Raw genomic sequence first — 26,161 nt, forward strand, 5'->3', positions numbered from 1 at the left:
GTTGTGATATTCCATTAAACTTAGCACCGCCTGCCGCCCGCAGATCAAATTAACATCATAAAGACAAAACACAAGTTGATAAGAAGGCATGGCAAGGGCGATCAGTAGCGGCGTTAGGACAGAGGGGGGTGGGGGGGGGCGACCGCCCAGGGCTCCGGGCGAAAAGGAGCGCTGAAGGCAAACAAAAAGGGGCGCCTCTTTCTTAGAACTACCAGCAACCATTTTATTTTATTATACGTGGGAGAGCCATGCTTCAGCACGAATGAGCCGGCTCGACCGGAGAATTACCACGTTCTTACAGAAAACCGGCGTGAAACGCCGCCGAGTGAGTGAGTTAACCGGAGGCCCAATCCCCTAAACTATTCCCTTCCCTACCCTCCCCTATTACCCTATTTCCTCTTAAAAGGCCGGCAACGCACCTGCAGCTCTTCTGATGCTGCGAGTGTCCATGAGCGACGGAAGTTGCTTTCCATCAGGTGACCCGTTTGCTTGTTTGCCCCCTTATTTCATAAAAACAAATTATAGATATTGCGCCTATCAATATATTATGTGCTCATGTGTAACTGCCCCTCAACAACACAAAACAGTTTACAGGCTAAAATTTGGCCATGCAAAAATACACTTTGATAACATTGACTTACCAAAATGCAATCCAAAAATTATATTATGTGTAATACTTTACAAGATGGCGGAGTTAGTTCCGTTTTTGACCAGGCAACAAAGTATTCTTGGCAACAAAGTATTCTTGGGCCATAGCCCATAATATTATCTCAGTTATCTTTCCATACTTACAGATAAAATATGAGCCTGCATTAATATCTAAAAAGATTCGCCTTTTCAAAGAAAATATGAAACTTCTTGTTGGCGCGTTTTATACCTTTATCGAGCTAGTATTCTATTGAAATAAGTTGTAAGACCCGCTACACGTCATGATCTACTTATGAATAATGTCTACCATATGGGGCTTTTAAAATGCTTTTACTTAGTTTTAGTAATATATTCATAAATAAAAACACTCTCGACTCTGCGTTAATGCAGAGTTAGACCGACATGAAAATTGCAGATTTCCTTTTTGAATTTCGAATGGTTTTTACTTTTTTTAGTTCTTTTTTCTACAATATTGGGTACAAAAATTGCACTAACTGCCGCTCTCAGAGACAAACATTGAATGTAACTAAGCCCTATACATTATCTGTCAAATTCTTCACTAAATTGAAGTTAATCATCATTAAAATAAATTTTCCGAGTGCGGCCGTTCGTATAATATCTGCCTCTGACTGTGCACCCATACCTTAATTTTTAAAAAGTTTTTGCTTGAGAAAGACGCAATTCTATGATCATATTGAATGCAAAAGTGGAAGGGGAAAGCAGTGTCTCATTTTAGGCCTGTTTGATGGGGAAAGGACATAAAGTTAATATACCTACGGAATAGAGGAACAAAGGCCTGAGCAAGAGAGATGTCACTATCAGTAACACTGCGTAGTAAAAAGAGACGTGTGATACATGACAGCAGCACTCTGTTTTTGACGTCCATTCAGCACGTGTCGCACGTTGACAATTTAATCTCATAGAAACCATGTTCAATCATGCTTGTGTAAGTGTATACGTACAGATATTTTTACACACAGATGAAACCAATTTCGGTTACGTTTGACAGCTCAAGATTGTTGCTCTATTCCGCTAGGTATATTAACTTTATGGGAAAGGAAAAAGCGGAGCGGGGGTCAGTTTTTTTTTTTTTCGAAAAATAAACAAGTCTGAATAAACGTTTTTGTTTTACTATTTTATTCTATTTTTCACTTAATTTGTAAAATTCTAAAAGAGTAATGACGTGCTCAAGAATATTTTTTCATAAACTAATATTGGTACCTACAGGTTTGTAAATTCAATAAACGTTAATAATTAATGAAAAACATTGACTGTTCTGTAAAATATATTTGTTGTAAGTTCCATGAATGCTCAACCACGGCTCAAAGTTTGTAGTTTGTAGCGAACTAGATTGCGATATTATTCAGGCAAATATTAAAGATGAATGAACCGTAATAGGGTTTAAAACTTTATACACTCATTTACGCTATATCGAGTTGGAATAACAAAACGGAGCTAAATATAGAACTTCATTATGTAAATTAATGTAAATTCTGTATTAATATTTTACGTTTTAATACTGCTGTTATAGGTAAGTGTTATATTATTATGCAGCCTGAGTAACCTCGCATCGAATGAATGAAATGGATTGAACCCTAGGTAGGTATTTATTGTTTCCATATTTTGGTTTTAAAACTCAAACGCTTTTATTCTTAGTGTTATTGAAAATAGGGTTTATTAAAAAAACATACGAAATAATATGAAATAGTAAAGTGGGATATATTTTTGCCAACTTAAAAATTAATCATCATAATTTCTTCGTGTTACTGTTACACAAATAATTCATGTAACTTTAATAAATTACTTACCATAAATATAATGTATATACGATAAAAACAAATCAGAGAATAGCATAATGGTTATCTTAGAAAGGTTCATGCATGCATAATTTTTAGGTACCTACTTGAGATTTTTTTAAGACTGAGTTTAATAGAAAACTTTGCATAAACTACAGCTGAATTAAAAAAAAACGTGCCAGCTGTCAATGCACAGCTGACAGCTGACTGGAGCTGAGTGCGTGAGTCGTCTGTCAAATGTCAATGTCGAAAGTGTCAAGGCCGAAGGCTAGCGCTGGTTTTGTTTTTTCTCTGAAATTCTGGAAATAATTGTTATTTCCTAGATAACTTTATAAGATAATAAAACAATACTAAATAGTATTACTTACCAAAAGTATAAACAATAATTAAAACCGCAAGATGTCGTTTATTGTTAAGCAGTGTCTTCGCCGGGTAATTTTTTTTCTTTACGACCTTATGACCGTTTATTTAGAGTAAGGAATTAACAATTATTTATTATAATTTCAGATCCTCACTCCAGCAGTTTCTCTGGCTAATAAATCATACTTTTCTACAAGTAAGTTATTACATAACCTTACTTTTTCATACGAAAACTTTTAAGTTTATCTTTTGAAGTGACTTGCGAAAAATCTAATATAAGGTATAAAAAAGAAAAATAACTTAATAAAAACAATTACATTGATACACTTACAGCTGCTGCTATAGGAGATGCTCAAATCAAGAGTCTTAATTTCCTTCTTTTTAAATAAAATATAAAACTGTTTTTATTTTATATTTTCAGCTAGTGCAGCGTTCGTTCCCAGAGTACAGAAGCCTGCACCAGACTTTTCCGCAACTGCAGTCGTTGATGGAGAATTCAAACCCATGAAATTGGCTGACTTCAACGGAAAATATGTTGTTCTTGTGTTTTATCCTCTAGATTTGTAAGTACAAAAACAACCTTTACGAACGATATCTTTCCATAGAAATGATGGACAATGTATAAAATCAAAGACAATGCTAATCATACAACATGACTTTTTGAATATTCTATTAAAATATTATATTTTCAAAATTATATTAGTACCTAAATTCGCCTGTTGCGCCTAAATTCGTTTAGCGCGCTAGCACCTAGTACTAGGTAGCTAGTACATGTTTCCAGAATAAAAAGTATCCTATGTCCTTTCCTGGGACTCAAAGTATCTCCATACCCAGCAAAATCGCTTCAGCGGTTTGGGCGTGAAGAGTAACCGACAGAAACACTTTCGCATTTATAATATTAGTATGGAAGTAAGGATTTTTCAATACATTTCTGATTACTTTAAGAGTGTTTTGATTATAATAAATTTATAGTGTTTTATTATACTTTCAGCACCTTTGTATGTCCCACTGAGTTGATTGCATTCAGTGAACGTGCGAAAGATTTTGCGAGCATTGACTGTCAAGTCATTGGGGTGTCAACTGACTCTGAATTTAGTCACTTGGCTTGGATAAATACACCAAGAAAGGTAAAAAATATATTTTTTATTAAACATAGAGTATAATAAATAAGTATATCCAATAAACAGTGCCCACATTTGTCAGCACTGTGTACGCGCCATACGCGTTGAACGCACCGCATAGTAAACTAAATATGGTGCATATGTTGCGGACGAATGAGTGAAGTTTCACATTATTTCATACAATGAATTCTAAAATGCGGCGTGTTCTGCGCGTGCGTCCTGATAAATGCGCATTCACTTTTTCACAAAAACTAAAATATTTGTTTTAATCAAATGTTTATAAATATAATATTTTCTAGGATGGAGGTTTGGGCAAACTAAATATTCCGTTGCTAGCTGATTACAAGAAAGAAATCTCACAAAACTACGATGTTTTGCTGGACAGTGGTTTTGCTTTAAGAGGTAAAACAGTCTATTCTTTTTATACACTAAAGTCTTTGCTGAATGAATAATAGATCAAAACACAGGCAATACAAATTCTTTGTATTAAAAACTTGAAATTTTGAACACATAATATTATATATACCACCTCTTACCACTCTCAACCAGGCGTAACATAGCCGATATTCGCTTTCTTATGAAATTAGGCAATCTAAAATAAACTGCCCTGAACTTTTATCCAAGCTCAAATTAAATGTTCCGTCACGTCACTCACGTACCAGAAATATTTTACACGTTTCGCATGCCCACACTAGATATCGGCAGAATTCATTTCTACTCAGATCATCAAAGGTATTCAATCTGCTCACAAAATCGGACCCTAACATTGATCTCTTCACTAGCAGCCTAGCATCTATTAATACCGCCTTCCTGAAAAAACATCAGTGACATTTCAATTTCAATTTTTACGATTCAAACTAGATATTATTACTTTAAACATAATTCGTTGTTAAGTACTTGCAGTTGCTGTATCTTTACAATAATGTATTGATTAGGAGACTTACTAATTTATCTACTGCAATATTATTAATATACTACTAACCCTATCCATAATTAATATTACAAATTTGAATTTAAGTATTTACTAACCTCGCTTTTTTATTGTTATTATCTTACATTAACGAGCTACCTGTGGAGGCTTGTAATTGGCTTTTCGTATTCTATAATTTAGAGTAAATTTAATGTAGTTAGCTGTAAGCCACCCAAACATGATAAAATAAAATAAATAAAAAAATATTATATAAAGGGTTTTTCAATAGGGACTGCCTGCATCAATCAAAGAAAAAAGTTTTACAATCAAAAGAAACAATTTTTACAATCTCTAACTCTTATGGGGCTTAAATAGAGATTTAAAGTTTGTATGCCACAATATTTCAATCACCAGCAAATGCGCCTTATTATTAAGTGCAATTGAAACCATTATTATTTCACCTCGAATAGCAAGAGAACGGTTGTGTTAATGCCTAATATTATTTCCAGGACTATTTATTATCGACAGAAATGGCACCCTAAGACACATGTCCATAAATGATTTACCAGTTGGTCGATCAGTCGATGAGACTTTAAGATTAGTCAAGGCTTTCCAGTTTGCTGACAAACATGGTGAAGGTATGTTATTTTGTTACACATTTTCTTCTAAAGTCTAAACTAAGAATAAGATCTACAGATCTACAGAATAAGATCTACTGACAAGCTAGGCCAGTGCTACTCAACCTTTTATTTGTAAAAGCCACAAAATATTTTTGTGTTGGCCGCAACAATTTTTTTAGGGTTAAAATAATAATGTTCTTTAAAATTTACGATTTATGAGTTTGTTTTTAAACTCAACTCAAATTTCATAACTTTCGCGACGGCTTCATTAGTGTCCCAGTGGGCGCGAAATTCAAAATTTTTAATTTACGTGGGCAGGCCACTGATAAAATCCCGGCGGGCCGCAGGTTGAGTACAGCTGGGCTAGACTGTTTCTGGAAGCGGGACCTGTCGCTCTCGTGCATGGTTCGCTGCATGCTCGAGAGCGATGAGGCCTGGCAGGCGGCGGTCTCTTTCTGCGAAATCGTCCTTTCGCAGAAAGAGGCCGCGGAGAGGAATAGAGAGAATGATCCATCCTCCGTTCCGCTCCGCCGGCGTAGGACGGGAGTGTGGAGGCGTCGTTACGCGAACCTCCAAACTTCCGTCTAATCTGGGGCTCCGGGCAAGGATGGGGACCTGCCCGGCTTAGCTAGTCCCAGCGCCGAGGGGAACACTTCAGTTTGCCGAAGCGTTCCCTAGCTTTGGTGGAAGTCCGGTCCCTTTGGGGTAGACCGGCGGGTCGTCGAGGGAGTCCTGTCTTAGACAGATCCAGGACATCCCTCCAACGGCTTAAGGCAAACCAGGCGCGGTCCGAAGGGGGGGGGGGGGGGGGGGTGGTCGCAAAAATCCCAAAATCTTGCCAAATAATAAAAGGAAATTTCTAGTTATCCTACAGCGATACAATTTTAGTGACTAGTGAGTAACCCCTTCCGAAACTTCAGGTTGCAACCGCTCCTGAGGCAAACCGCAATTAACTTAATTAAAACCACTCACCACTCATTTTGGATGATATTCTTGTGCCTCGTCTAGCAAATAATCTGGAAATATTATTTTGATTAAGTGCTGTAACTGTAATAGATACTTGTCTTAGGTCTGTTTGTAATGTGAAACAACTTTGTTTTCAGTGTGCCCGGCGAATTGGAACCCAGAGAGCAATTCGGACACCATCAAACCTAACCCCAAGGACAGTAAGGAGTACTTTAGCAAATCCAAGTGATTTTTTTTTAATGTGATAGTGGCAATTGGCAAATAGTGTTTGACAACATCCCTGGGCATTTAATTCTCAATATTCTAGAATATTCGAATATTTAAAATGAGCTTTATTGTTTGTTTTGTAATAAATATTAGCATATGAACAAGATAATTGAATGTTTTTGTACATTTATTTTAAAGTAGCGAATTGGGTGTACAATAAAAGTGATAAATCATTATATTGTTTTTTATTCACATTGAAACATTCATGGATTAAGATAAAGGTAACATCTACCCAAATGTTTTTTAAACATAATATTCCAAATTGTTTTAAAATGTGTATCTGTAATAGCACCTACAATAATCTATAGTTTATTTGTAATCATTTGAAGTATTAAGCCTTTTAATAGAATAAAGTATATCAAAAAGAGTAATATTTTACATTTAATGTAATTTTCATAAAATTTCTAATACACCATTTAATGTGAAGATTTGATTCAATCAGTGTGTATACAAATAGAATATTTTCTAAAGATACATAGAAGAGTCTTATGGTAAACAGTTTTTAAATTCGTATTTTAACATTTACTAAACTGGATTCAAAATTTTAGGTAATATTTTAATCTTTGCAATTACAATTAATATGCCAGGTTAGGAGTATAGCTCTAACAGTCATTCCATTATTTTTCCATCTTGTCTGTCCCTTAGGTTCACCTTATCGCAAACAAATTACTGTATGCATGTTTTGTCAGTCACTTCATTGTATGAAAGAAGTGTGAAATAGTACCGTCAGAGGGGATCGTCATCTGAATCCAATTCCGATGAACTATCTGATGAATCGCTGCTGGAGTCTGATGAATCGGAGCTGGAATCCGATGAATCGGTTTCATCACTGTCAGTTTCCAAATTGTAGGCATTTCGTCTGAGATCTGGCAATAGTGACATTGAGGCCATTTTGACAGCCATCTCGTTTTCCATTATTTCTTCAGTCCGGACAATATCAGCAGCAGATTCATATTCTTCCAATTCGAGATCCAAGTCTGCTTTTGTAACTTCAACATTGGCTATATTATTGCAAAGCTCGTCAATTTCTTCGGCCCTGATCTTCTGAATGTATACCAGATAATCCTTAATGTACAATTGATTTAAAATGTACCGGGCGTCACAACTATTGTTGAACATCTTATAAATACTGACTAAGCATTTGATGACAAACTTCTTTCCTTTACGCAGCAATGATAGGAGATCTTGCTTGACTTTGTTGCAGAGTTCAAAGTTACGGAATATCGGATATATCAGTGCCCGTCTGTAACATGCAACGAGAACTTCTTTGTAGTCATTAAAAACACAAAACCAGCTCAATGTGGAGGACAGCTTGTTAATCGTCCAACTGGACTCAATTGTACTCTCATCCATTGTGGTTCGTTTATCGTAACAGTAACCAAACAATATATCTATGAGACCCAATAGAACCTGTTTATTCTCAGTGCTCGTTAAAATATAATGTTTATTTGGTAATTCTTTTAAAACGCTCACTTCTTCGTCATCGAAAGCTGTATCTACTTCAATATTGAAGTCAGGTCCATCCCATTTCGCCACACACACAAGGTACGGTTCAATCAATTCTTTTTCATACAAATCAGCTAAGTAGTGATCGGAAGAAAACTTGAGGTTTTCGTATTTCTGCCGCAATTCATGCCTCTCTTCAACTGGGACGTTTTCTGGCGTTTTTAATTCAAAAATCTGCGGAAATTCAGTGCCTATCTCACAGAATTGGTTAGAAATCTTATTTCCGAACCCATACGTATATTTCTCCGAGTTTACGCTATCGCTGTCGTCGTTATCGTCTTCGACAGTCACCCCGTCCTCCTCTAGCATCTGAATCAAGTCGGGGTTCACGTCTGGAATGTCTCTCGGCGCCAGCAAACTCGTAATCATGTCTAAATTTTCGAAATGTTCCCCTGATGTTTCCTTGTCGAAAACAAACGTGAAGTCCCCAGAATCGCAGACGTAGGATCCTTTAGAGCGTTCACTTTCGACAATTTTGCCGGGCAATCGCAATCGAAGGAAGTAAGGACTGGAGACAAAGAGGAAATTCTCACCATCAACATCCACTTCGGTTTCTCGTATATTTGTATACGGCGCGTTAATGGTAATATACACATGGTTATCATCTTGTGTTAACTTAAAACGTGGAGTAAGCATCTTATTATTGAACCATTTACGACATAAAATGAGAAAAACCAATTTCACATGCGCGATGTTTATATTATTTTGATTTTTATTGACAAATGACATTATTGACAAGCACAGATTACAATCAATGTTTTTTTTTTAATAAAAATAACTGGATACAACAAGTTACTTACTCGTAGTCACGTACCAAGATATCCAGCTGTCGTAATTCCGAATACAAAAAAATCCCTTATTTTGGAGAGAAAATAAACCTTTTGATTAATATCATTTCTTTATTAACTAAACAAAACAACCCAGAACAACCAGCATACTAAATAATCGGCCAAGTGCGAGTCGGACTCGCGCATGAAGGATTCCGTACCATTATAAAGCAAAATTAGGCCAAAAATTGTTTTTGTATGGGAGCCCCCCATCAAATATAACTTAAAATGGGATCAACATATTGTCAAGAAAGCCAACTCGTTTGTTTACTTGGTTAAGAGGACCTTTCAAGTTGTAACAATTGACCTTTTTTGAAAATATACAAAACATACATAAGCCCACTACTGGAATATGGATTCCAAATTTGGAGTCCTTACTTTCATAAGGATATTGATCTTTTAGAAAGTGTACAAAGAAAGGCAACAAAAATACCGAAAGCACTTCGACATATGAGCTATGAAGATAGATTAAAGGCATTGCGCCTCACGACGCTAGAAGACAGGCACCTTCGTAGAGACCTCATAGAGACATACAAAATACTAACACATTGTTACAGCGTGCCAGAGCTTGAAGATATTTACATTAGGAAAGATGTGAAATCCAGGTCAACTCGAGGTCATCATCTCAGACTAGAACGTACACCAGCGAACTCGCTTGTAGCTCACAACTTCCTAAGCAATAGAGTTGTGCAGACTTGGAATATGTTGTCCGATGATATTGTATCTGCACCAACTGTTAACAGCTTTAAAAATAGACTTGACAAATGGTTGATGACAAATAAGTCCTGCAAAAGAAATTAATAACGAGTGTGTGAATTACAACATTGTGTGATATGGTCATTATCAGCAAAATGCTGCTAGATCATTAACAATAAATAAATAAATAAATAAAATATTAATTTTATTTTGTTTTTAGTATTTGTTCTTATAGCGGCAATAGATATATATAATCTGTGAAAATTTCAACTCTCTAGCTATTACCGTTCTTGAGTTACAGCCTGGAGACAGACAGACAGACGGAGAAACATAGAAGTCTCAGTAATAGGGTCCCGTTTTTACCCTTTGGGTACGGAACCCTAAAACGTGGCCAAAGTTTGGCATGCGACTGAAATGTATTAAATTATTGCTGATGAGTCTAGACATATTTTGCAGAGGCATTTGCATATGCAAATGCATAATATAATGGCACTTTTTAGGCGATAATGCATATTTTGGCAATATTTCGTTGATAGTGCATATTTTGGTAAATATTATCATAACTAAAAGGAAAATAATAATAATTATTATTATAATGTAAGGTCGGCTTGTCTTTATCTGACTTATTGAAAATATCACACAGACAGACAAATAGGGTTGAGGGTCCAGAGACTCCAGAAACCACATTGTAGACCCTAAATAGTTATTTGAGTTCTAATATACTTTGCTAATAAAAATAAATAGTAATAATAATTGTTTTCTTTATTGAAATATTTCTCTTGATCTCTGACGATACCCCTGCAAAAACTTCGTGACCCCTACAGGTTGATAAACACTGTCGTAGACACTGTATCTATCTAAGCCCGGCCGCACGCATTGTCCGAAATTTCTAATCAGAAACAGTTGAACGTCCGTGCTCTCTCTTACATTTTGTACTGAGCCGAGTGAGCTCGAACTCGCCGGAAGGATATTTCGGATAGTGTGCGGGGTGGCGCGGGCGGTCCGGCGAAATTTAACTGTTTCTGATCAGAATTCGGACAATGTGCGGCCGGGCTTAAAGTTGTTTGAGGCGTTTTGTTACCGTTACACTGAATTTACGACGTCTAAAAATATATTTCCTTTAACAACCCCAACTTTTTGTATAAAGTTTATTTTTGAAAGCCCACCCGCTTAGATATTTTTGTTCATTTTGTCTTGTCTTGTGTCTTGCTATGATGCGGTTGTTCAATATATATTTAATGGCAATAAAGAGTTAAATAATTGTCTTTTTATGTGTATTTTATTAGGTCTCGTGTGAAAAGCTCAAGGACAGACAGCCTCTTTTACTTTTTGTAGATAAGTTGCGAAATACATGTGGGCGAATCTTGCAACACTTGTGCTAATTTTTTGACAGCGTCACTAATCAAAATTATGTCAATATTATTTTGCGAATTTTGTGCAAATTATTGAAATTTAAAGTTTGGTCTCCAATTAATTGAAGATTTATAAAGGATTTTCGTGGTGATACTAAAATTGTAATGTGATACAATGCCTTCTGGGCGTAAGCGTTGGAATCTTCATGGTAAGTGTATTTTATGGTAATTTTATGTACCGTACATAATACAGCAAGTATAATGATTTTAGTTTGTTATTAAATGAAATATTTCGGTGCCGTGCATGCTAAATATACAATTTAAATAATAATGCACCATTCTGGATTTTTGTTCGATAAAAAGTTAACATTTATGATATTTACTACACCGAATTCTGCTAAATAGTGTTGTAAGAGAAGACAAATATTGAAAGAAACGCTTCAATTCTCGAATTTTCTTAAGGATTTATCTAGCTGGATCCATAACTAGCTATAATTATCCATAAACCTAGGTTAAGTATAAATATTTTATTCTTGTGAAATGATATGATGGTTTCAAGCATGACCCACCTACTCTATACTGTTTGGAATGAATTCTCCACAGATGGTCCACAAGGCTCGCTGAGAAGACTCCGGAATCAGTTGGCGGAGGACGGATGTGCCGAGTCTCAAGTAGTTTTGGCTAAACAACTCCTGGAAGAGAAATGTGGTAAGTACTTACTATTATAACACTGCCCAACTCTCCATATATAACATTCTGTACAATATGTACAGTACTCCTTAACAAAAATTAAAAACACTGTGCTGAACTGAAACAACGTAGGATGATGCACAGCAACGCCGCACCGCTGTGCAAATGTCAGCTGGCCGGAGTGGGAGGTGTTAGGTTTATTTTCGTTATTGATTTTTTTTGCTTTGGTTGTCGTGCTCAAAGCTCAAAGTGATACAATTTCTTCCATGTAAGTAAATGCGTGAATTAAAGAGATTACAGTCAGACACAATATTACTTAACTCCCACTGTACGTGGGAAGCCATGCTTCGGCACGAATGGGCCAGCTCGACCGGAGAAATACCACGTTCTCTCAGAAAACCGGCGTGAAACAGCACTTGCGCTGTGTTTCGCCGAGTGAGTGAGTTTACCGGAGGCCCAATCCCATACCTTATTCCTTTCCCTACCCTACCCTATTCCCTCTTAAAAGGCCAGCAACGCACCTGCAACTCTTCTGATGCTGCGAGTGTCCATGGGTGACGGAAGTTGCTTTCCATCAGGTAACCCGTTTGCTCATTTGCCCCCTTATTTCATAAAAAAAATATTATAAAAAAGTATTAACAAAATACTAATATTTATTATTCTATTTTTGCAGAATTGGAAGCAGATAAAATATCAAATTTTAAACAAGCATTGGACTGGCTAATATGTGCTACGGAACAGGCACACCCAGAAGCTCGAAGAATGTTAAGAAGGTAAATAAAATTATTTTGTTTCCAAGGCCCCCGTAAGGGCTACTGGCGCCTGTGTGCAAAAAAAGGATTTTGACGCCCCTTTAGGCAAATTTTTTGGGACCTTGGTTTTGACACCCCTAAAGATGGCAATTTGGCGCTCAAAGAGGATGGCGCCCGTGTGCATTGCACACATTGCACATATGGTAGCGGGGGCCCTGTTTGTTACATATTTGTTAGTTTGTATGTTTGATTTGATAGTAGGGAAATATCTTTAGTACTATTTATAAAACCCTTACACTATAATATAAACTAGATGGCTAGTTATTATAACAAGTTATTTTATAATTCCAGGATTCTAAGACATATCTGCATATAAATCACAGACAGACACACTTTCGCATTTATAATATTAGTCTGGATTTAATTTTTCTAATATTTTTTGGCACTGAATAAAACTTTACGTGGGAGAGCCATGCTTCGGCACGAATGGACCGGCTCGACCGGAGAAATACCACATTCTCACAGAAAACCAGCGTGAAACAGCGCTAGCGCTGTGTTTCGCCGAGTGAGTGAGTTTACCGGAGGCGCAATCCCCTACCCTATTCAAGGGAATAGGGTAGGGGAAGGGAATAGGGGAGGGTAGGGAAGGCCCTACCCTCCCCTATTCCCTTCCCATCCCTACCCTCCCCAATTACCCTATTCCCTCTTAAAAGGCCGGCAACGCACCTGCAGCTCTTCTGAAGCTGCGAGTATCCATGGGCGACGGAAGTTGCTTTCCATCAGGTGACCCGTTTGCTCGTTTGCCCCCTTATTTCATAAATAAAAAAATAAAAAAAACTAGAGAATAAACAAGGAGTTTATTAAAATATGCTAAATTATCCTACAAAACAGTTAATACATGGGTAAATTGCAGTCTGGATATAATAAAACTACTGAATGCTTATTGCTATTCTCATTTAATATCAAAGCAAAATCAGACTTATTCTGATAAGTCAAATCTCCAAAATGTAGTTTGTATGATACATATTATCATGATTATATGTATCATACAGTAGTTTGTAAGTGTAAATAAAAAGAAGGTTTTTTCAAGGAGATTGGAGTTTTTAGTTTAAGTTTGGAACATATTATAACCTCCTTTTTGGAAACTGTTAAAAAATTATCATATAAAGAAGTTGGTACAACTTAAAAATTGTTTTGTGTTGTTCGATTAATATCTACTCATGATTCCATTATTGTCATTCTTGTTAAATGTAAATTGTAAACATCAATCGTTTGTAAACTGTAAACAATAACTGCCTTTGTACACTTGAAATCACAATGAGAATAGTCGATGAGTTTTGATACTTGCGTGATGTGTGTAAAGTCTCAAAATTATTTGATGTGGAAATCAAGATGGGAAAGTGTTCATGCAGAGTTAACGCAGACTGTGTATGATTTTTTCTTACTTATCTATGTCTAGATGATGCGCCAAAAATCGTTTATCGCGCGATAACTGTACATTTTTCCGGGACAAAAAGTATCCTGTGTCCTTTCCTGGGACTCAAACACAAGAAACAAAAGAATTACATCTTGTTATTTGACCATCGTAAATAAATAATAATAATATATTTTAAATAGGGAATTTAATAAAACCACGAATTAGAAAAACTATGGTGCATCGGAGTGTTCAATAAGTTGAGTGTCACCTCGCGTGCGACTTACGTGCGGCTTTGGTTGCGACTTGTGCTGTGGACTGTGGGCCCGGGGACCCTTTTTTGTGGGAACGCTCTTTCAGCACCTTCTCTTTATTTATCGAAAGCATACAGAGTGTTAGCAATATTTCAAAACCAATACAAAGAGCTTATTATTTAAACTTACAACATAGACCTTGCATTGTATTCTTACAAAGAACTAATTCTAATAACTTATTATAACTTATGGCCTATGGTGTAGTCATGTAGTGCGTCGCCTACAATATTTAATAATAATGGGACTCATTATAAGTACTTATCTCCATACCAAATTTCAGCTAAATTGGTTCAGTGGTTTGAGCGTAAAGAGGTAACAAACAGACAGACGCACATTCGCATTTGTAATATTAGTATGGATATAGAAAAATAACGACTGGCATATCCACAGAATAAATGTAAAATAATAGAAACACTGACATTAGGGACAAACTGACAGATCTCCTTTGTGTCTGTAATGCCGCGGCCGCATATGCGTAGTGCTTCTAGCTAAAAACGATACGATACACGCAGATCGTCCAATAGTATCGTCTCATAGCACGAAGCTTCGTGACGTTAGACGCATGTGCAGTGACGGATTAGCCCTTAATCAAATTAAGCAATTGCCTAGGGCATCACGTCTGAGGGGGCACCAGAAGAGTAAAGGTTCAAAGACCGATTCTAGTTGAGATACGGATAGGGGGGCCCACAGGCATGGATTGCTTAGGGCATCAAGTAGACTTAATACGTCACTGCGCATGTGTAACTATTATATTATGTCTATTGTACCCTCTTTCTATGCTAAGTTGTCCAATATTACGAATTGTGCAATATAATTGATGGCCTAGGGTTAATATTGAACAAAAGCGCCTTTTAATGTTATTCTACTATAAAATATTGTTCAATATTATCGTAGGTTTAGGGGCTGCCTAAGACCACACCCTCACAGTAACTTCAAACTTTCAGATGTATCCGGAGTGGTGTGATAGATGAGGACAGCGCCCCGATAGTCCGGGCGAAGTCCTGCCTCGCAGCCAGCAGGCAGGAGACGGTGGCTAGGAAGGCCGCCAGAGACCTGTTCGCCAGGTGAGTACGATATCCTAATACCTCCATGATCAAAATATGTGAGCTTGGCTCTGTACAGCTGTTTTATGTTATTTACTGTTTAAACATTTACACAGAGGTTGTGGGTTTGTCTAGCTAACATGGGAGAGCTATGCTTCGGTACGAATGGGCCAGCTCGACCGGAGAAATACCACGTTCTCACAGAAAACCGGCGTGAAACAGCGCTTGCGCTGTGTTTCGCCGAGTGAGTGAGTTTACCGGATGCCCAATCCCCTACCCTATTCCCTTCCCTTCCCATCCCTACCCTCCCCTCCCCTATTACCCTATTCCCTCTTAAAAGGCCGGCAACGCACCTGCAGCTCTTCTGATGCTGCGAGTGTCCATGGGCGAGGGAAGTTGCTTTCCATCAGGTGACCCGTTTGCTCGGTTGCCCCATATTTCATTAAAAAAAGTGAACATGGCGTGATCTGGCGGTAGCGTACATTGACCCCCTGTCAATAACTGTCACCCCTTTAAAGCTGCGCGTCCACTGGAACGGAATTGGAGAGTACGGAGCGGACAGAGCATCGTCATTTACGAAGTGCCGATGGGGTGCGTTCACTGCATTTGGATTCAGCATCGGCAATTTAGGTTTTTGTAAAGCAACTGCCATCGCCTCATCACAAATCGCAAACACATGAGCGGGGGCTAAAATGGTCGTTTTGGTGAATCATGATATGAATTTTCATAATATGACTCATTATTTTAAAATCGCAAAATGCAACTATGCTCGCAATTCATGTCAAGTAATTCGTACTGATTTGACATTTGTCAGTTTGACGATTCATTTGCTGAATTGATTGAAAGGAATTGCTAAATGTAACCATTTTAGCCCCGCAGAACAAGAAAAGTTCAGAATTCAAGAATCAAGCGTTCACTGTGGATGACGTCATCAGCAAAAACGCCGGTATCGCCCGTATCAGACGCAGAAATGCCGATCCAGTGCACGCAGTACCATAGTTCAAATCAATATACAAAGTAACAAATCCGTTCGCTCCGATTCCGATCCGGTGGACGCGCACCTTAAAGAACTTAATTCAATTGTTATATTTGCGAGCGTGCGAGTTTGTTATATTTGCGAGCGTGCGAGTTTCTTACGCCGGTTCTTCTCGCCGGGTTAGTTCCCGAACCGGTGGTAGGCAACATGTAGTTCAACATTCTGAAAATATTTGATTCAAATTTATTCAGAAATAAAACAATTTTTATTTTATTTATTATTTTATTTATATAAACCACTGGTGGTCAAAATGGATAAGTCCATTTTGACTATGACTATAATATCTATGTTTATAACATGTCGACAGTCTATCGAACGGCGAGCAGTACATAACGACGGCACAGTTGGAACGCCGCATCCGCGAGATCTGCACCACCACACTCAACAAGACCGACATTGAGAATGAGAATGAAGATGGAGGTAATTATTATCAATGATGACCTAATGAACTTCGCCTTTTGACAAAGACGAAGTTCACCAGGTGCCTTACTCCCGAAAGTGATATCGATTTCAACGGTTTTTGACACTTTAGACATGCTTTAGACATCTAAAATAGCGCACGATCGTGCTGCGGATCGGTTTGAAACTATTCCTTATTTTGCTATTCCTTACAGCTATGCTAGCGCACGATCGGGCCGTGGCTTAATTTGGAACTAATCAGCATCGAAACATTCGCCAAATCGAAATCTTTGGTGCTCGCGACAAACAACATTGTCTGTGAATCGACTTTCAGATCGTTTACAAACGTCAAATTTCACGGTAGCAACAGAGGCATCGACATCTATTGAGATCGATTGTTGCCGAGTTAGGTATTGTAAACGTTTTTAGGGTCACTGTGGTATCGATTGGTATGGTGTCGTTTCATTTTTTGTTGATAATAAATATTAATTCATCATTATTTTAACATAATAATATAGCTCGCCTGCAAGCTTTTTTAATGTGATTGATGGCACCTCCAATGGAGTTAAGCTCTACAGCTATACCCATCCCATTTAAGTTTGGTATCGTGCTTAGCTTGGCTCGCCCGCATGTACCCTTTTGCGATTCCTGGATTTTCTTCCAGGAATCTCAACATTTATATTTTAAAGGTTTTTTTTATGAACGAAGGGTACAAACGAGCAAACGCGACATGGGCGACGGTAAGCAATTACCGTCGCCCATGGACACTCGCAACATCAGAAGAGCTGCAGGTGCGTTGCCGCACCTGCGACGTTCGTACGGACGAACATCGAGAAGCGAGCTTGCAATTGCAAGAAGTACCCAAAGAAGTATTAACTGCGGTGCTGTCTGAAACGGAAACTCTTTTGGAAGCTTTTGTACTTTTAATATAATATAATAGTAATATCATATCTATGGACGCTTCACTCCACGTCAGTCTGGCCCCGTGCTAAGTTCCTGAAGGACTTTTGTTACGGGTACCAGACAACGGAAATATAATATTTAATACTTTTATACTAAACTAGATGACGCCCGCAACTCCGTTGCGCCAAAAATCGTTTATCGCGCGGGAACCGTACATTTTCCCGGGATAAAAAGTATCCAATGTCCTTTCCCGGGGCTCAAAGTATATCCATACTAAAGAGCAAAATTGGTTTAACGGTTTGGGCGTGAAGTGGTAATAGACAGACATACAGATAGACAGAATATACATAGACAGACAGACACACTTTCGCATTTATAATATTAGTATGGATAGGTATAATAATAATAATTATAATAGCTCCCACACCGGTTTGGACATGGATAGGTATACAATATACATATTATATTGTTTAAGATTTTTATTATACTATATTATACACTTAATATATTTTCATACACATCCAGTCTCCAGACCAGGGAACATTGAAAACTTTTTGTTCCATCGGCGGGATTCGAACCCGCGGCTTGAGCTACCACATCTTTGTATTAGCTTCATGCACTCAACTAATTGAGCCACAGAGGTCGTCTCTTTATTCTGATAAATTAAAAACTTTCTTTAAATTGATAGAAAAAATAAATTAGGTAAGTATAGTGATAATTTCCATTGTCCCCAGAATGAATTCAAAGTTGATCAAAAAATTAAAAAATGATCTATCTTATTTACTGGACCAAGAGCCTGTGACGGCCAGGCCTTCCTAAGTTTCGGAAAGCTGTATTTCAACATTCTGAAAACATTTGCTTTAAATTTATTCAGAAATAAAACAATGTTTATCTATTTATTATTATTTTTTGTTTATCTGAAGGTCTACCTGATCTTTGAGAAAAAATAAAGCTCAATTTCATAGCTGGCCGGCACGCTGCGATTGAAGGGAGAAAGGGCACGCGGGACGTGGGTACTCGCACTTGCACTCGCAGAAAATAGAACACGCTTTTAATCACGTTACTACGCAGCCGACTAATCACTTGCACTGATCAGTCGCTGTCCACGCTTACTTTCTCCTAATCACTAATGACCCGCACTAGTTACCTGCACTTAATCACTAATCAAAGTGAATACAGTTCTAATCGCGTTACTACGCAGCCGACTAGTCACTTGCACTAGTCAGTCGCTGTCCACACTTACTTTTTCCTAATAACTAATTACCTGCCCTAATAACTTGCACTTACTACTAATGAAAGTGAATACGGGCCTTTACAATGACATCAAAAACGAAATCGAAATCAGACTCGTATCAAGTTGATATCAGTTTCGGGAGTAAGGCACCGTCTCTTTATATTATGTACCTATACTCAAAATTAATCAATGAGTCACTAGAAGTCCTGACCTTATTAGTTTAGAAGCAAAAAATCACATAAGTAATAAATAAATATCTGAATCGCATAATATTAAACTATGTATCACCCAGGGTATGATTTTATATATATATATATATATATATATATATATATATATATATATATATATATATATATATATATATATATATATATATATATATATATATATATATATATATATATATATATATATATATATATATATATATATATATATATATATATATATATATATATATATATATATATATATATATTTGTATAAAAACACCATTTTTAATATTATAAATCGCATGAATAATGAACGGCCCCTAACAGACGATGAGGTGGAAGATCACGAACAGGCTCTGGAGCCGTCCCTGCAGGCCGGAGACCACGTGCACACCAACGGCACTGTCAGAACAGCTCAGGATGCTGACGATGGTGAGTAATAGGTGGTGGCATAACTGTGACATGGGCAAGTTGTTATTGAGAGTCATAGTTGGCAACACTGAACTTATATTCTCTTATACTATACTAACTACTTAGATACTATACTAACCAATAAGAAAGCGTGGACACTGGCGTGGACACAGGCGCTGGATAAAGTTACAGGCCGTGGTGAAACTTATCAGAGCGGATCGTAAGAACCAATAGGAATAGAGAACTTGTATTTCCCGGTATTATATTGGACAAAATAAAATGACATAATATGAGTGAAATAATATCTATATATTAATACGTGAGCCAAAAACTTTGTATCCCTTTTGACGAAAAATGGGGAAACGTTGGTGAATGAAATTTTGCACAGTTATAGTTTATATGGTGAAGGAGTGCATAGAGCTAATATTATTTTGAAATTATGCTTTTATCATACATTTTTTAACAAATAAAACGTTACACACACTACAACACACACACTAGGAAAAATGACAGATTTTTGAGTGACAAGCCTATACATACGAATTTTACTCTTTTATTTATGCTTCCCATAAAAAAATCTGTTGACAACAAGGTGACAAATTAAAAATGGATAATATTTAGTTTTTTTTTTATTGAATCTTAGATACTATTTGACAATGCTTACATGGCCAATCTGAGATGAGTTAAGTCCGAGAGACAATTAAGTTGAAAAAAATATGATAGTCAATATTTTTTTAGTCGTCCTAATATCGTTGAAACTAAGGTCGAATTTCGACCATTGGGCGATATCTAGTTTAATTAAATTCTCAATTTTTGCATCGATGAATGAGAAAAATTATCGTACAATATGCTATCGTACATCGTACGTAGGCTCAAAATTATCGTATGCGTACGATAATTATCGTACAGTTCCGAACGCTGGAGAGTTCGATATCTATGTCACCAAAGTATATTTGTATTTTGTATACTTGTGATTAAATATCATTTAATCTTTAAGATGATCGCACATTTATCAAAACGAACGCGCCGCATTTTAGAATCCGTTGTATGAAATGATGTGAAACCTCGCACATTCGTCCGCACCGTGTGCGCCGCGTTTCGTGTACTATGCGGTGCGTTCGACGCGTACGGCGCCGAGCAATCTCAAAGTTTCGCGCAGCGTAAACTCATAACATAACGTTTACCATCTCTTTTTCCGTCTTTTTTTTACAGACTATCCCGACCGGTGTCAAAACGAGGAAATCCGCAATTTGACAGTTGACAACCTGGTGACAGCGGCTGTCAACTACTGTCAGGGCGAGTTGCCCCTGATCAGTTGCGAGCTGACCCTAACAGACCCTAGTATTAAGGCCCTAGACCATATCCCCATAATGCAGCAAGCTTTTCTCCACCCCCTACTATTCATACAGATTTTGTACCTGAAAATTCTCATCTATTTCGGAAATTTTTCTTTCCGCCTCTCAAATATAGAACTATCTCTTCTTTTAATCGCCTATTTGTCTATAAGTACAGAGAATGTCTATCATTTGGTGCCCCTTATTTTGTACTATATTAGTATCATTGCAATGGTTATATGTACTTTCAAAATGTTACACGCTAAAAGACAGTTTGTGGATTTCAGAAAATGGTCAGGTTTGTTTCTGAGGTACAGCGATGGGAATCTACAACCAGATGAATCTGAAAATTTGTTCCTCAGAAACAATTTAGCTCCTTTCATACAGTTTTTCCTAGCGTTATTCATAAATTTGTTCCTTTACCCATTCATAGCGACCCAATGGGTACCGTTTTCTGAATTCTGCGTATTATCTTTCTGTCTCATGTTCCTATCTCTCTTCTCTTTCACGAAGCAATCTTATCCGGACGTGCTAGCGTTAATTTCTTTTGGAATCAACGTCCTAGCTAAGTATCCATACGAAAAGGACACCGTGGTACACCAAGGTTGGAGATTCCTGGATTTGCATATATCGAATTATCCCTCTTATATCCTAGGCAATAGTATCGAGTTTTGCTTGAATGCTCGCTTCTTCTTCTCACTCTTAATACCAGTGATTCTCATTATAATGACTCGAAGAAATAATTGGCAGGGTTTTTTGAAGTATACCCTACCGCATTGTGTTACTCTGAGTTGGTTACAGATGTTCATAACATGTTCCCATGGTTGTACAACCTACGGTCTGATACGAGGTACCCTGGCTCTGGTCTGCTCCTTCCTATTCCTCCCCCTCATCGGTATAGCCACGGTAACCCTGCCTCTTTTCGCTTTTCTCCAATATGTGACTTTGTCGAAAGTTTTTTACACCGTGGCAATTTTGGTTGGGTTTGTTATTGGTTTGGGGGTAACTTGCTTGCTGGCTAAGTCGGAAGCTACGAAGAAATTTGTTACACCTTTTCAGGTAAGCACCCAATACTTATTATACATTAACTATAATGCAAAATGTCAAATCTTTGGTTTGGTTAACTTTAACCATAACTTTAATTTAACCACGCCTCTGGTGCAACCCAACCTAAGAAACTTTTAATAATTCCTTTAATATTTTTTTGTATGTTTGAATGTTGATATTTAAAGTGAACTTTTTAACTGAAGTGTTTTTAAACTGTCACTAAAAAACTTAGAAAACTTGACTTTTGGCGTAGGCGCTCTTGTTCTCCAAATAATAATAATAGGTGGTGCTGCTTTGACTACCTAGTCACTTATTTTTTAATTTTGACAGCATTTTTTTTCTATTTTCCAGCTATTCATAGGACTAATAGCACTTCTGTATATCGGAAATCAATTTATAGTTAACGTGCAAGACGAAGGCATACCTTCAGGCCTCATAGAACTGATTGGAGACGAAAAGAACAGCATCAAAAACATGCTAAAATCCGATTTCATAGCCGAATACGACGAAAACGCCTACCACATATCCTGGGATGACTACTACAGACAATGTCACGCGCCATCTTGGCAAGAATCCAACATGGCATCCACGCAGATAAAGTGCGCCATCTTGCACGGCGTGAATGTCAATTGGGAGGGCTATGTTAAGGAAGTGAAGTTGCAAAGTGTCAAGAATACACTAAATGACATAGCGAATTGGCTACCCGGTATTCTATCGGAGTATTTCAAGTGTTATTATGGTGAGGAGTTCTCGGTGGAATGTGATAAAAGTGAAGGATGTGAGTTCTCAAGAACAGTGGCACGGCAGACTGGTAAAGTTTGCCATTTGAAGAATTATGACGAGTGAGTATTCCTAATTTTTACGTAAACTTATTGACTCCTGAAAAATAAAGCATAGACAAACACAATACTATTTATTTTTAATTCACTTAGAGAAGAGAACATTAAATGCAATTTGTTCTACATTTGTTATACTTATTCTACATTTGACACACTTTTAAAAAGAGTTTTTAAAATATTTATATTCATAACGTGTAAACTTTAAAATATAAAGTGTATTTTTATTTGATGCATTTATAAACGTACAGTTATAAATTACAAGTGTAAAGATTTAATTTTTTTTATTTTCCAAACAGGTATACAATCACAGTAACAGTCAATATGGAAGCGAGCGGCGGTCTTCTAAAACGACATGCAGAAATAAATCTACTCTTCGACCACTACTTTAAAAACTTCACTCAACTACTACGAACAGACGACAAAATACGCTTCAGAGGTGTGCTAGAAAACGAAAAAGACTCCTATGACATCGGCTCGAAAGAGATAAACATACGTGCGAGCGAGATAGACTGTGTCGAGTGTAAGAAAGCGAGAGGTATAGTCACTTCTAGAGTGCTGTCTTCTTCTAAAACTTCGGAGTTACTGAGAACTATTGTGAATGATTGTGTCGTTTCTACAAAGCATATTCTAAATTTCTTACTGAATCCGATTGTAGTGTTTAAATAATGTAGTCGATTTTAAAACTAAAGTTTATAATATACAATATTGAAAACATAAAAAATGTTTTAACATTTGTAATATTTTACGACCATAAAATTATGAATTTAAATGAGTGTGTGAGAAAATGTACTAATTATTATTGTTTATGAGTAGTAACCAAATTAAATTACTCTTTAATGAATTGGCCAGTGACTGAAAATAAAGTATTATTAAATTATATTCGGTTTCTAATAATATCTACTTAGTGGTATAAATATCATTGACAAATTAATAATATATTTATTACATACGTAGCGACTAGCGACCTCTTTTAAAACGATCTATCATTTTGTAACTTGTGGTCAGTCTATAATAAAATAAAAAATGTATTGATTATCATGCTCTCTCTTTCTTCGTATTTATGCGTGAAAAGCATGATATTTTGACAAACGATTGATTTGTGTAGGTATTTAAAACAATATTAGAATTGAATGAAATTGGCATGTCATGTTTTGTGGCGCCACAAAATGTCATGCCATGAGGACGTTGCATATGTTCATAATTTGGCCATATGCAAAATAATACTTGTATGACATTGACATGGTTAACGAAAAAGAGCTGTTTGTCACGTGACAATTTACAATATGGCGTAGGCGTGGCATCCCTGTACACAGTATAGCAATATGACATATCCCTACAGTAGTGAAACGAATGTACTTGCGCAGAGCAACGGAGGGGTACCCGCGGGGAAGCGGGCGGCGCGGGCCCACGTACACAAACTCGCGGCGTTTGTATACCTGCGCCCACAGGGCGACGTTGGCGCGTTGTCTACGAATTTTGTGTTGTAAAACGATAACTTATCTTATAAACAATATTATATTTTAATAAATGTTCAGTGTACGGATGTAAATCTGATTCAAAAAACAAAAAGGATTTAAATTTTCATAAATATCGGCTCACAGTTTACACTAATATTGTGTTGGCCTTGGCGGCATTTATTTGCATCTCTGTTTTATTGTTTACGTTGTAAGAAGTGTAATAAATTAAAAATCTGTCAAATACCCTGTTACATACTAATTAGTACCTCCTAGCTAGGTACACACACCAAGTGTAACATTTTGTCCTTTGGACCGCCCTTACCGCGCACGTAATAAGAGTTTTAACCAGGGATGTTAGACGGCCACTTGGAAAGCCTTGTATCGAGCTGGCTGAAAACTGGTATCGGAGACAGAAAACTGGTACGCCTGTGCTCCGCTCCAGCGCTGCGAACACTGATGACTAACTGTGTCGGAAGTCGCATCCCAGTGGAAAAAATTAATATTTTAATTTCGTATACTGTTAATAGAGGGCAGTAATCATCGAACGCACAGAAGAAATATAATTTTGAACTGCATTATCTTTTTGATATTATACTGCACAATTCGGGTATAAAATGTAAAATATATTGAAAAAAATAGATATGTTCGTTTGCTTAACCAAAAAATGGAAAAGAAGTCCGAAGTAAACAAATTGAGATTTCGAAAAAACATTTTTACACACAACACAACTGTTTATCGAGACTGCTTGCTATAAAAAAAAATTATATTATAAAGGAAATCTGATTGGAATGTTTTTTTACATGCATCTTCGAAATTTGCCGGTTATTTTATATGGTCAGTGTATTTTGGTCGGTCAAGGGTCAATCTTGGTATTTTTGCGCACAAGAACCAAGTAGTAGTCTTAGTCAAAACCTGGTATGTGTACCAAGAAATTGGTACGTCTGACGTCCCTGGTTTTGAAGTGCTTCTCTTACACCTGACGTGTGATTAATTATTGGATATTTTATATATTCGAAATTTCAAATGCGTCTTCATTGTTAATCCTTCGATCGTGATTCGTGGATCCTTGGAAATCTATTGTTATTCTATTGTGTCTCCCTCACCGGTGAGCTTATGGGGCTTGATGGGTTAATTTAATTTTAAATAGAGAACTAAAATAATTTATAAATAAAGTTTCACGTAAATATCTGGCAGTACGACATAATATGTAAATAATAAATATAACACGCTGATTAAACAGATTAAATGATAACATTTGCATTACAAGCACAATATTTTATTTTTATTTTATTTCCCGTTCCGTGGCAACCCTGGCATATCTGCTCGGTACCTGTCATCGGTGGCGGCATCGTGCGACATCAAAGGCGTTTCGTTACTGTAGGGACTAGGGACTAATATTGCTATACTGTGTTCCTGTAGAATTATAATTGTAATTAACAATTTCGTTTTTCTTATTAGATGTTCTTGTCTTTTGAGTATATCTAAATAAAGATCTCTACATTAGACTGCTTTAAATTTTGTTTTTGAATATTAAAATGAGTCTTTTGATTCGAGTGAGTAAAAATTTGTTTTTCTATTATAAAATGTAATAAGGATGTTTTTCTTAGGTTTTAGATATAGAGGCTTCTTAATTTATCTGCAAACGAATAATTTCGGTATTTGTAATTTGGTATATTTTTCTTATATGAATTTTGTGTGTATGATTTGTTGTGTTGGATATTTCTTTTAAAAAAAATAATTTTGCTATATTATCTGATAAAACTTATAATTTTTCCTCCTTACTAATTAATCAAAATATTGACGGAATGGATAAGCTACATTATTTTATCTTTGACTGATACTTTAGCAAAGTTCCTTAAAAGTAGCTTAAAAGTCAAAAACAAAACAATGTATAGTATTTTGTTGCTATTTTGTATAAGTGGTATATATTTAATTAAGTATAATAACTACCTTAAAATAAAACTGATAAAAATAAAAGACAAGACAAGAAAGAAATAAAAAATT

The 26,161-nt window shown here is 36.6% G+C and overlaps 3 protein-coding genes across 5 annotated transcripts; 2 read left to right on the forward strand and 1 right to left on the reverse strand.

The window, feature by feature from the left end:
• Positions 1–204: 204 nt before the first annotated feature.
• LOC121737754 (peroxiredoxin-2-like) lies at positions 205–6,802 on the forward strand. 2 transcript variants are annotated; one of them, XM_042129442.1, is made up of 8 exons: positions 205–220; positions 2,811–2,876; positions 2,952–3,000; positions 3,226–3,367; positions 3,796–3,931; positions 4,225–4,327; positions 5,345–5,473; positions 6,559–6,802. In XM_042129442.1, exons 2-8 carry the CDS (start codon positions 2,844–2,846, stop codon positions 6,648–6,650), a joined length of 684 nt encoding a protein of 227 aa, XP_041985376.1. In that variant the 5' UTR covers positions 205–220; positions 2,811–2,843; the 3' UTR covers positions 6,651–6,802. The 2 variants fall into 2 exon arrangements, with proteins under 2 accessions (XP_041985376.1, XP_041985375.1); XM_042129441.1 differs by lacking the exon at positions 205–220 and having other exon boundaries at positions 2,697–2,876.
• Positions 6,803–7,045: 243 nt separating this feature from the next.
• Positions 7,046–8,906, reverse strand: LOC121737751 (protein SHQ1 homolog). Its single transcript, XM_042129437.1, has one exon. The coding sequence runs from the start codon at positions 8,828–8,830 to the stop codon at positions 7,415–7,417; it is 1,416 nt and encodes a 471-aa protein (XP_041985371.1). The 5' UTR covers positions 8,831–8,906; the 3' UTR covers positions 7,046–7,414.
• A 2,234-nt stretch (positions 8,907–11,140) lies between these two features.
• On the forward strand, positions 11,141–23,414 carry LOC121737730 (wolframin). 2 transcript variants are annotated; one of them, XM_042129419.1, is made up of 9 exons: positions 11,141–11,278; positions 11,673–11,777; positions 12,433–12,532; positions 15,184–15,303; positions 16,626–16,738; positions 19,397–19,501; positions 20,693–21,873; positions 22,213–22,703; positions 22,997–23,414. In XM_042129419.1, the coding sequence occupies exons 1-9, from the start codon at positions 11,245–11,247 to the stop codon at positions 23,364–23,366; spliced, it is 2,619 nt and encodes an 872-aa protein (XP_041985353.1). In that variant the 5' UTR covers positions 11,141–11,244; the 3' UTR covers positions 23,367–23,414. The 2 variants fall into 2 exon arrangements, with proteins under 2 accessions (XP_041985353.1, XP_041985352.1); XM_042129418.1 differs by having other exon boundaries at positions 11,227–11,278; positions 11,629–11,777.
• Positions 23,415–26,161: the final 2,747 nt, after the last annotated feature.

The sequence above is a fragment of the Aricia agestis genome, chromosome 21, assembly GCF_905147365.1.
Source record: "Aricia agestis chromosome 21, ilAriAges1.1, whole genome shotgun sequence".
Taxonomy (NCBI): domain Eukaryota; kingdom Metazoa; phylum Arthropoda; class Insecta; order Lepidoptera; family Lycaenidae; genus Aricia; species Aricia agestis.